Source organism: Ips typographus, linkage group LG2, assembly GCF_016097725.1.
Source record: "Ips typographus isolate SLU linkage group LG2, UJ_Ityp_2.0, whole genome shotgun sequence".
Taxonomy (NCBI): domain Eukaryota; kingdom Metazoa; phylum Arthropoda; class Insecta; order Coleoptera; family Curculionidae; genus Ips; species Ips typographus.
The window spans coordinates 8,477,320-8,489,905 of NC_138423.1; the positions used below are offsets into that span (position 1 = coordinate 8,477,320).

The 12,586-nt window shown below is 35.2% G+C and overlaps 2 protein-coding genes and 1 long non-coding RNA gene across 5 annotated transcripts in view; 2 read left to right on the forward strand and 1 right to left on the reverse strand.

Moving 5' to 3' along the window:
• Nucleotides 1-12,586, reverse strand: part of LOC145724730 (uncharacterized) — a 128,973-nt gene that overhangs the window by 59,659 nt on the left and 56,728 nt on the right. The gene's annotated exons all lie outside the window — the stretch shown is intronic.
• LOC145725127 (peroxynitrite isomerase THAP4-like) lies at nt 4,066-5,535 on the forward strand. Of its 2 annotated transcripts, XM_081973751.1 has the most exons (5): nt 4,074-4,092; nt 4,144-4,267; nt 4,381-4,637; nt 4,696-4,986; nt 5,155-5,535. In XM_081973751.1, exons 2-4 carry the CDS (start codon nt 4,197-4,199, stop codon nt 4,869-4,871), a joined length of 504 nt encoding a protein of 167 aa, XP_081829877.1. In that variant the 5' UTR covers nt 4,074-4,092; nt 4,144-4,196; the 3' UTR covers nt 4,872-4,986; nt 5,155-5,535. The 2 variants fall into 2 exon arrangements, with proteins under 2 accessions (XP_081829876.1, XP_081829877.1); XM_081973750.1 differs by having other exon boundaries at nt 4,066-4,267.
• On the forward strand, nt 8,985-10,308 carry LOC145725278 (uncharacterized). Its single transcript, XR_014177217.1, has 2 exons — nt 8,985-9,952; nt 10,005-10,308. It is a non-coding gene; the product is annotated as an uncharacterized LOC145725278 (long non-coding RNA).

A 12,586-nucleotide genomic window follows, 5' to 3' on the forward strand; every position in this document is an offset into this window, starting at 1 on the left:
GCATTGTATTAATCTTCCTAAAATGCAAAATCCAGACGCTACGTCATCGAGGCGACTTTTGCACCTCGGTTGCATGCTTTTTCTATTGTAGCCAGGAGTTCGTTAGTATCGACGCGAGAGTCCGGTTCAGTCTTTCGCTAATCGATCACGTTTTGGAAATAAAACATTCATTTTGGAAGTTTGCGGAGTGTTTTTATTTTCGTATGTCCATCAAATCTTGTTCAATACAGTACACAGACGAGCAACCACGAAGTATCGTACAGTACCAATGTTTTGGTTATATGATTCCTTCGTCTATACACACAGGAGTCATAAAACAACAAATTTCCATTTCTCGTTTTCTAACTTACCACTTACCATCAATCAGCCTGTATATTAAAAGGATTCCATGACCTGAAGAACAATAACTCAACAAAGGTTAAAGCAGGAAGTCAGTTCACCGAGAAAATCCTAACACCGGGGGAAATGAGACAGGGTGAAAGCTTAAGTCCATTTTTGTTTAAGCCCCTTATGGATAAATTTATAAATAAATTAACAGATCTTAACCTCGGATATAGAATGGGCAACTCAAGAATTAATATGGCGGGTTACGCTGATGCAGCATTTATTGTCAAATTAGAAAACGACCTACAGGTACAACTTATTTAGTTTTGTCAAGTAAGCCACCAACTCAATACGAACATCTCTATCAACAAAACTAAACGTCTGACAATTGCAAAAGGTTTGTTACGATGTAACCTAGTGGTAGAAGGTGACCCCCCATAGAACAGATGACGTTAATTAGATATCTGTGCATAGACATATCAAGCACCTTCGACCCAGTTAAAGACAAAAGGAACTAGATTAACAAAGCATCCGCCCTATTAGGATGCATACGAGATATAATCTGGTCAAAGTATATGCGCAAAGATAGCAAAATAAGAATATACAAAACTTGTATTAGGACGATCATGACGTACGGTATAGAAGTCCGCGTAGACACTAACAACATGAGAACATTATGAATAATAGTGGAATGAACGAGAAGAGACTGAGTAAGAAACACAGATATCACAGAGCAATGCGGAACACAGGGTATTGTAAAATGGGAAACTCAGCGTAAGAGACGCTGGTTCAACCATGTAAGACAAATGGACGAGAACAGGCTACCGAAAATTGCCCTAGAAAACCCGCCCGGCTCAAGACCTCCCTGGAGGCCACCCAAAAGATGGAAAGGTAGTTGGCATTTTGCCTCCCTGGAAAAGACGCAGAAGCAACTTCAGAATTAACAGATCGACAGATCTTCAAGAAGTAGAAGACGATTTTAACGACAAAGAAATTATATGAATAAACCGTGTTATTTTGACCCCTCCTACTACCTCACTAAATATTGTTACATACTTACTGGACACCCTGTATAATAGCATTTTTGTATTCAGGTCAGACCAACAAAAAATGACGCGTGGGCATCTTAATGACCACACCTAATTCATCTGAACCGATCCCAACATCTTAAAATTATTATATCCGAGTCTGCGATTAATGGAAACGTCAAAATTTGCAAATCTTTGATCATCAATCTCAGCTCGTGTTAGAAAATGTTGGGTCAGACAAGTGAATCGAAGCTCTAAATCATTAATTTTCGCATTCGTTTGCCAAGGTTTCTTATCAAATGGATTGTATATTGATATGAATCATGCTGACAAATTATGCTAATAATTGCTTTCTAACCTGTTTAATATTGTATTTATAGTAAATTTGGTAAACAATTCAGTTATTCACCCAAATACAAAGTAAATCAGAATCATTAGTAGAGAACATTACTCTAATAATTGCATCAGGTACAAAATGTAATTCAGCAAAATTGAATTTAAGGTTTCAAGTGGCTATAATGTGCGTGTTACACACAAACGTAAAAAATGCATTCTTCTTCTAATGACTCTAAATCAATACGGAACTTCGTAGTTTATGAATATTTTTTCTAGCTGGCAAATGGATTTTCCATGAAAATAACTCGAGTCTGTAAATGCGGATACAATGAGGCTGCCGTTATATATATTTCTTAATAACGAGCGTGTAACAATAGCGCGCCATGACAATAGAAATCACAACAAAGTGTTATGCTAGTTATAAAATACAAAACGAATGGCGCTATACGGTTCATTTCCATTCGGTTGACGCTTAGGCGAGTTAACTGATTTTCTGACTGTTGACGAAGTTTAGTGAAATTGACGGTTATGTCATTATCAGCGCCGCCGTATTGAAAGTTACGATCCATGGCGCGGATTGATTTGACACACTGTGATTTTTTTGCCCTGCTTGTCATATTTTGATAGATTGCCAAGTGGATTATTTGATTTTTTATCTACGACTAGCACGGTAATGATCCATTACATAGCTTCTTTAAGTTACGTAATGGTCGACTTTACCACACTAGTGCGATAATATAATTTTATTAAATTTCGTCCTATTATTAGACAATTATTCAACTCTTAGGAGCAAATTAAAAATTTTTTATTCACTAGATGTTTAAAATTTGTTTAAATCACTCTTAATGACATTGGCTTATTTACAGATGTAAACAACTAGACAAACAAATCAATATTACATCTACGGGGCGCGGCGCAAATATACAGGGTGTCCCACGACGAAAGACCTCGATTGATATTGGAAAAAGTATAAATAGGAGAGTTTTGAAAATTTGGTAGGATACTGATGTGGGCATGCCCAATCCAACTAAAATATTTTCAAGATGGTTGCACTTCCGCTTATACCGGAAGTCGATCACAACTTTCTTATTTTAAATAGAACACCCTATATATTATTACATATTTGGATTCCTCACAAAATTCTGACCAACTTTTGTATAGAATGCCCTATGCCTATCTCTAGCCGTTTTCGAAATATTTGATGTTTTTCCAAAAAAGTGACAGTTGCAACGCTCAACATATTTTTGTACTATGTTAAAACCGTATTTCATTTTGCAATGAAACTTTGGGTTATTGTAAATAAAGGATCGTTTTATTAAACTGAGGGTGCGTAATGACTTATTTGTATACAGGGTCGTCAAAAAAAAATCATAAAGTTGCCACTAAAAAAAATGAAAAATCTCAAGTTTTTTAAATAGAAACCCACATTTTTTATGACGGAATCATTTTGAGCATTAAAAATTACTATAAGTTTCAATTTACTTGCCTATACCTAAATCCAACCCATTTCGTTTTATTTGAGAATAAACATTTTTTTATTAGGCTACATGGTTGGGATTAGCTGGTACTCTAGTTAGCCATGCTTTTCACACACGGTGATATTGGAGAACTGCAAAGCATGTTATGTTGAGCGTTGCAACTGTCACTTTTTTGGAAAAACATCAAATATTTCGAAAACGGCTAGAGATAGGAATAGGGCATTGTACACAAAAGTTGGTTAGAAATTGCAATTTCTACATTTGTATTATTAAGGATTGGTTTTGTTTTAATAGCTTTTATCTTCACAGATCCCGTATTCTTAAAATTTTCAATTATTTGCTTGACAGCTTTTCGTGATGGCTTTGGTTTTTCTAGATAACGAGCGGCAAATACCTCACATGTTCTACTCACAACTTTATCACATTCTCCGTAAATAATAAACAGATTTAAGTAATCTTGGTTTGAATAACGTAACCGCGACGGCATATTTGCAGTTGTCAAAACACTCAAAACTAGTGTTATTAACATGCCCTGCAGGTCTCCAATATCACCGTGTGTCAAAAGCATGGCCAACTAGAGTACCAGCTAATTCCAACTATGCAGCCGAGCATGCAGCCTAATAAAAAAATGTTTATTCTCAAATAAAACGAAATGGGTTGGATTTAGGTATAGGCAAGTAAATTGAAACTTATAGTAATTTTTAATGCAAAAAATGGGGGTTTCCATTTAAAAAACTTGAGATTTTTCATTTTTTTTGAGTGGCAAGTTTATGATTTTTTTTTGACGACCCTGTATACAAATGAGTCGTTACCATTGACATATTATTAAAATGGACGCGGCGAAAGACAGAGAAGAACGAATCGAGATTAAACGACAGAGACAGATCTACAGTACAGTATTACAAGCCACGCCCACCCATTTAATTGTATGTGTTTTCAGTGTCGTTGTTACTTTTTCAAGTGTATTTTTCTAATAGTTTTTTAGCCCTACCCTCAAAAACGGTTTTTTTAAAACCTAACCCACTGAACAATGGTTCAAAGTTGCTCTGCGTTCGGATGTTCATCCAAAAGTATTGGCGGGTGCAATATTAAGTTTCACAGGTATGGGGTTAGGTTAGGCCATTTTAGCATCAGGCAAAGTTCACTGAACTTGTGCCAAACAATCCTTCCAATTAGTTCATAAGTCTCTATTAAAGTGAATAAACATTCCTTAGGTTCGCTAAAGATCCTGTGCTTCAAAGAAAATGGGTAAACGCCACTAAGAGAAAAAACTTCAAGCCTAGCAAAACTTCAGTGCTTTGCCAAAAACATTTTCTTGAAAGTGATTACAAAGAAACTGTGATGGAAACTAAGGTTCTGAAAAAGGAAGCAGTCCCTTCTTTATTCAACTTTCCTGCCAAATTGATTAATACCTCAACCCCTACAACCAAACCTAGAAGAGTGTTAATTCGAAAAAGACAAGATGAGGAAGGTAATCATTAAATAGTGTTCTCAAACTTGGTTGTTCAACTATGCACTTTTATTTATAGATACATGTTTGTTGCCTTTAGCTAAGCAAGTAGCTGAGGTATGTAATTCTAATATAAATAATGATGAACCCGAGCAAGCCAGTACCCAGTACAGCCCTAATCAGTTTCGTAAGTTAAAGAACAAACATGATTCATATTGCTGGCAACATTTTTTCATTAACATTTTAATAATTTAGACATTACCACATCAAAGCCAGATAACAAAGTTATTCAAACCACAGCAGGGGAGAAAGAGGTTTTACTAAAAACACAGACTGTCCTCGAAGTGAAAAAATCAAGTCATAGGAAAAGGTATGGAAGTAAGGCTATATTATTGAGCAGTGTGTACCTAAATCCCTTTATAGGTATTGTTAAAATAAAACAAATAGGGCTTTAAAACTGAAAAAAGAGGGTTTTACTACTCTCTCTTTGAAAACCATGTTCTCGACCATGTTTTTAAGGTTTGCTGATTTATTTTAGAATCAGAGTTGAGCCAGTATTCCTTGGGGATTTTAGAGAAAAGGATCTTGAGTGTCCTATAAAGAGAAAACGCTATTGGATGCAAACTCAAGATAAACTAAAAATGTTGTCAAGAAAGACTAAAATTCTGCAGGCCTGTTTAAAACGACGAGAGTCTAAAATAGCCGGTATGAACTCCCTAGTTGACCATCTTAGAAAGCAAACTCATTTAACTTCAAATCACTCGACCGATTAGCAAGCGTGCTGCAGCTTGTATTGAAGTTGGTGGGGGTATTTTCGAAAATATTCTAAATTAGTTTAGTTTTGTTGTTTAGACCACAATTATTTGTTTGTATTGCTTTTGAAATGAAAAACAGTCATACAAAACTTAAGGACCGATTATTTCAGCAACGGTTAGGAATCGGATTAAACAATATGGGTTCATTTATCTTATTTTAACCTCCTGAACGCATTCCTAAAATATTTCCCTTTCCACCCGAAACACCCTGTATAATATGTAGAATTAAAAAGCCATTAAACCATAGAAGTAATATATGACATAAAACTAAAAAAAAGCATTATAACTTTAAATTAATTTATGGGATTATTATTAAAAAGTATATTAAGATGCAATTGGATTTGAAAATAAACATTTTCTACCCCCAGATATGGATATAAATTCTCCTGTGTAGAAAACCATTATTATTAATAGTACCTATAGGTTATAAGGTACTTATAGATATAGATATAGATTATTAGTTCACGTTACACATATTATTTGTAAAACATAAGTAAGAGTGTTTTGTATTATTGCTTAAAAAGGATTTGTAGACCTACCTACATGTAGATTTTCTTTTCTCTTTTTATATAGGTAGGTATATATTCAAATGTAAACGAATTTTATTGTTTATTCACATGCAGCAGATGAAGAATAAATCAAGACCATTATATAAATTATTTCAACCAGTTTCAAATTTCAATTAATACCTATAATTGAAAACTTGATTACTTTCATGTTTTATAAAACTTTTAAATATACCTATTTAGGAACTTATTGCGATAATGTGTTCTAGGTCTAGGCTTGGTTTTATGTACTTCCAATCTCACACAAGTATACATACAAGATCCTCAGAGAGAGTGCACTTTTTGTCTTAATATCAAATGCTTTTAAAATCATTTTATATTAAGACAAAAAGTACACGTCAATAAATAATAATTTTCTAATATAATTCTATGTAGATGTGACTTTAACTTGTAGTTTATAGTTGAAATTTATCAGTAAATTAGTTTAGAAATATCCAAAACTATTAAAACTCTATAAATAAACATTGATAAGTAAGTAGCCCACAAAATTATTCCAAAGTACGAGCAAATACGAGCATGGTAGGAGCAGGCTACCCGTACTAGTTTCTCTCTCTCTCGCTCCACTCTCCGGCCTGCATGCTTAATGTGGGAGAGCGACTATAAGGCCGGTCCATATTTAGTATGTCAATGGTCGTTACGCACCCTCAGTTTAATAAAACGATCCTTTATTTACAATAACCCAAAGTTTCATTGCAAAATGAAATACGGTTTTAACATAGTACAAAAATATGTTGAGCGTTGCAACTGTCACTTTTTTGGAAAAACATCAAATATTTCGAAAACGGCTAGAGATAGGCATAGGGCATGCTATACAAAAGTTGGTCAGAATTTTGTGAGGAATCCAAATATGTAATAATATATAGGGTGTTCTATTTAAAATAAGAAAGTTGTGATCGACTTCCGGTATAAGCGGAAGTGCAACCATCTTGAAAATATTTTAGTTGGATTAGGCATGCCCACATCAGTATCCTACCAAATTTTCAAAACTCTCCTATTTATACTTTTTCCAATATCAATCGAGGTCTTTCGTCGTGGGACACCCTGTATTAGAGCTGTAATACAATGCTTTTTCAAAGTTGGTGCTTTCCTTTCACCTGCGAATAGGGCTTCAAAAAATAAGGTTTTTTTCCTTTGACGCTTTTTCGAAATATGAACAATAACAAAGATACAGGGTGTCAAAGTTTTACTGAAAAAATAAAAATTTAATGATTTTGGCCAAACCACTTGAAGTAATTAAGGTAGTGTAGCAGGTGTCAGTAGCTACGTGGAAAGGAAATTTTCCAAGAAACAACAATTTTCTTGCCAGTGGCGCGCGTATAATTATTTTAAAACATTTTCGAAATAAAAAATATTACCCTACTGGTTTTTTTTCAACATAAAATTTATGATTGAATTCCTTGTTCAATTCTAAAAATAAAACCCCTTTAATTATTTTTTGCTACGACGCACCGCTTTCGAGTAAAAAAATAAAAACCGTCTTAATGCGTGCCTAAAATTAAATGCTGTTTTAATTTAAAATGTCAAAAAATTAAAATTTAGTTCAAAGGCGGCTGAAATCTTTTGTTTTTGTTTATGTCTGTTGATAAGGAATAACCTGTAGTTAGTTAAAATTAAATTACCTGGTATACCAGGTGTCCAAGAGCACCCTGGACATAGGAGATTAACATGGGAAAACGGTTTTGATTTTTTTGCGCCTGTACGGTTGATTTGATTGAAAAATCGTATTAATGAAAGTTGTAGTACCTATCACGGACTAGTTTTCTGGATTTTTTTCAGATCTCTAACTTGAGCCGTTTTGTCGTAAAACACCAAAAAAAATGCGAAAATTTTAACTTTTTACCTGCACTGTATAGGCGGTTCAACAACCGTACGAAATCAACCGTACAGGCGCAAAAAAATCAAAACCGTTTTCCCATGTTAATCTCCTATATCCAGGGTGCTCTTGGACACCTGGTATGTTTCATAATGGCAATAATTAGTACACAAAACTCCGTTTAATTTCCAAGCATTTTTTGTTTGTTTTTTAATGTTGATGGACTTTATTCACTTTATTGAATAAATGGCATTTGGTATATGAGTACCTATTATTTCTATATTACTCTAATGGGTGTAAACGTACCAACTCATGTTTACAACGTGTTAATAAAAAGATACTTACTGCAATTTGGGATATATTCTTTAAAAATAAATGAAACAAGTACGAACAAAAAGGCATATTTTTTCTAAAGTTATGAGGAAACTAAGGTAACTGTTTAATAAATGGAATAGCTGATAAAAATTTGTTAAGCCAACTCAAATACCCAGGGGGGGTGAAACTGAAACGATAGATTGCCTTGCAGCATGAAAAACTTGACGGCCTGCTCAAACTCTGCGTTGTCAGATTTACTCATTGGCTAGCAACGTCGCAATTGAAGTTGCCGAAAATGTCAATAATTTTGACAATTGACATTGGTTTTGAAGGTTTTGTGTTATGTCGGGTTGTGTTTAGTTATTTAAATATTCAAATTAAAGAAAAATCTTTGTCTTTTTGCTGTATTCTACAACTAGTCCGGGTAGCTGGGCCGTAAAACTAACGCAAGAAAGAAGAACCATGATTTAGTATTATTTTTTGAACCAACTAAGAAGCAAGTAGGTATTTAAACTCATGCTCTAAACGAACTTTACGTGTAGCAATTTGGCACATTTAAGGATAAACCATTCAATTATGAACCACAGAATCTCTCTCTATTGAGATGATAAAACTGATGAAAGATCCAATCCTGAATGCAGAATGCTCTAACAGTGAATTGTTTTATTTATCAGTCAACTTTCAGAAGCTTATAAGTTATTTACCAATATGAAATTGGTGGCCATACCACCAAATTAATTCTGGCATATTGGCCAGCATAATTTACGTCAAAAATAGTTTTCCTGCGTGTGTTTTTCACATTTTTTACAAATGTGTTTTGTGCTTTCATCTCGAAAATGTTGAGAAGTTCGGCTACATTGTTTATCTCAGACGTAATGATCGTATAAGACGTGAATGCAGTTTTCGTTGGCTTTTCCTATACCAAAGTTTTTCAATGAGATGTTAGTTTATGGAGGATACGTCCATAAACTCAAAAAACAAAAAAAAATGCTTTGAAACGAAACATATGGTAATCTTATTTAATCAGTAATGTAATGTTTACAACTGTAAAAAGGCCTTTTTTAACGATTTTTCCAGATATCTCGTATTACAGGAGAGATAGAGAACTGCAGTTTTCTGGATGGATTCTTTATGGAATAGGTAAGAAAAAGCAATATCATTGTATTTGATTTTTTCGAGCTATCTACAATAAAAGCGTAAATCTCAAACTAAATGCAACATTGTTTAGGGCACTTTAAACGCCAGAAAATGCTCTTTAATATGACGCAAAAACCAAGTTTCTATGATTAACTGTTTTCGAGATATTTAATTTATTTCATAACATACTTTGAGCTATCCTCACCACTTTATATAAAGAAATTGATAAAACGTTAAATAATGTTGAGATATCTTACTAATTGTTTTAAATGGCAACATTCTTACTATTTGGCTGACGTATGAAAAATGACAGTAGACATTATAACATGACATGCAAAAATTCGTTTTGGGTATTTTCATCTTTGGTCTGAAACCGTCTGTAATGTCTGTATCGAGTCGTAGGGTCAGAAGTCAGATTAGTTTGTAATATTGTCACGTTAAGGGGTAGCCCAGAGGGAGAAAAACTCAGGTTTCCACAGATAACCCACTTTATTTGAGTAGATGAAATAACAGGTACAATAGTCTTACACCCAGATCGCCAAGATGGCGAAGAGCATGATGTGGGAAGATGGTCCGGGTTGAAAGGAGGTTCACGAAGAGCAACGCTTCATCGGGGATGAATGAACCCTAGACTCGTGTCCGAGGACCATCACCGGGCCGGTAAAGCCGTTCTGGTACTAGTAAAGGGAGGTAAGTAGGTGCGGCAACTTTTGCTGCACGCCCACACTATTTCCTTTGCTAGGGCTGATACTCGGGTGTGGCACTTGGTCACCTACTGCTCCACGTTGCGTTGCACAAAAGGCGTACCCAGACTAACCCAGAGATCAGTGAGTGACCTCCCTCTGAGGAAGACCCCATAGTTCGGTAATTTGTACGTGCTTTTGGTGCTGTATTTATACCCACATCATGACCTCAATTCGCCAATCTTGCTTACACAGACATTGTACTGGGGGAGACCGAGGCAATATTTGGTAACGGAACATAGTGTAATTTCTATGTTACAGTATTTTATGTATTCGATTATAATTAAAAATAATTGTGGGCAAGACTGTTTTGTCTCGTAAGATAAGATCTTTTGTTTGTAAGACAGGACTTAAAAAGGTAAGCCGAAATATTTCAACATGTCCTTTCTAACCTTACATATCCTTTAGGCGCCTTTTTTTTCAAGTCCAGTTATAATTCTGTCCGGATTCCTGTTTAAACTTTGTTTTCACAACTCTGCTGCAATCACACCAGTATCCAGTTACTTTTAATAAACTTATCTAACTGAGTTTGAGTTTTCCTACACTGCAACAACCAATAATAATAATATAAAACGGACAATTACGTTCATCGAATTTCTGCTGTACCATTCCATTTAACTTTCCAGAGTTTTTTGGTATTTTTCATTTTAGTGGTACCGAAACGCCCCCTAGCGATGGATTTAGAAAGCTGGAAATTATTTCCAGCATTTTCTCGTGTCCACTTTTACTAGTCAGACTTTTTTCCCGAAACCCTACTATGTATAGTTTCCGAGAAACAGCCGCGTGCACGGCTTATTGGCACTGACATTAATCATGTACATAGTATGGCAAATTGTTGTCCCTTGTCTCTTGTGGTCACCACAACTCGATCTACGACCTCGTAAATTCTTGCCAATACTTCCCACTCGTGGCAATCAAAATGCTCATACCACACTAGTAATGTAAGTAACTATTATTTTCAATTCTTCTCTGTCATTACACAATATACCAGGTGTCCAAGAGCACCCTGGACATAGGAGATTAACATGGGAAAACGGTTTTGATTTTTTTGCGCCTGTACGGTTGATTTGATTGAAAAATCGTAATAATGAAAGTTGTAGTACCTATCACGAAATAATTTTCTGTATTTTTTTCATATCTCTAACTTGAGCCCTTTCGTCGTAAAACACGAACAAAAATGCGAAAATTTGAACTTTTTACCTGCACTGTATAAGCGGTTGTCGAGCAACCGTACCAGCAACAATGAAATGTTTACCCGTTGCCCGACAACCGCCTATACAGTGCAGGCCAAAAGTTAAAATTTTCTCATTTTTGTTCGTGTTTTACGACGAAAGGGTTCAAGTTAGAGATCCGAAAAAAATACAGAAAACTAGTCCGTGATAGGTACTACAACTTTCATTATTACGATTTTTCAATCAAATCAACCGTACAGGCGCAAAAAAATCAAAACCGTTTTCCCATGTTAATCTCCTATGTCCAGGGTGCTCTTGGACACCTGGTATGTATTTATTCTACGACCCCTATAGAAAATAAAACTTTTCTCCCTTATTTGAGGGATAAAAATATTACTTCCCAGGGACTAAACTAGATTTCCACACTCAACATAAACTTTAGCAATTAGGTCGTGCTGGTAGAGTGCGGCAAAGAGGTTCTATGATACAATTAATAGTTTTCCTAACAAGTGTGCAAATAAGTCTTGTACGCATGATGGCTCGATATGCACAAACGACGCAAACCGGAGTTCGGGCACCTTGCGCGCAAAAGTGTGCGCATAATTATTTATTATTAATAGTTATTTACCTAAAAAGTGCGGAAAGTGATACTTTCCCGCACGAGACTGCAGTTCCGCTTTGCATCGTTCGGGCAAGCAGTTAAAGGGCGGATAAGACGCTCTCCGCATGTGTTAGGTACAAATTGCACTTGACTCTTTCTGAATTTCAAATGACTATTGTTACGGTTTGGGCCTACTATGCTCGATACTTACTGAACTAGCACTCGATTCGGGATGGATCCGATGCGCCGCAATATCTGGCCGGGCGCGTGTTTAAGTAGGCCACCGTTAGAAAGCGATACACCGAGAAGCATCTTCGATGTTCGACGCAAATCGCGAAGCGTTTCAGAGTGGTTCTAGTACGTGGTTTGCCGAATATAAAAGAAAGCGGTCTCGACGGTGGACCAGTAGTGGAGTAGTGGATTTGGGAACGCGGTAAAGTTTAAATAGTAGAATAATTGTGGAATTGTATTAGTGTTTTTGGTAGCTGAATTAATTATTGTACAGAGTGTTGTTTTGAAGGGTAAATAAATGTATTAATGGTTGAGTTAAATTGGCTTTGTGTATACCCACGGGAAAATCGTAACACTTTTCTGAAATTCACTTGATCTTTCTGCATTGCAGTTAGAAATGGTGTAGACAGGATCTAGTCCTTCCAGCCTTCAAAACAGGTGTTGTAATCACTCAAAATTAGACAAGTTGTACAAATAATATTATTTTTTTAACTTTTTAAAATTTATTTTTAGAAAATAAATAGTTTTCAAACACTATTTTTAATTAAAGTTTTTATCTAAATATCCAATGAATTAA

Excerpts from the sequence above, each read along its gene's own strand:
- LOC145725127 (XM_081973750.1), top strand. The coding sequence starts at position 4,197 with ATGGTTCAAAGTTGCTCTGCGTTCGGATGTTCATCCAAAAGTATTGGC. Across the intron at positions 4,268-4,380 it reads TGCAATATTAAGTTTCACAG|GTTCGCTAAAGATCCTGTGC; the intron begins GTATGGGGTTAG and ends AACATTCCTTAG. Across the intron at positions 4,638-4,695 it reads AAAAAGACAAGATGAGGAAG|ATACATGTTTGTTGCCTTTA; the intron begins GTAATCATTAAA and ends TTTTATTTATAG.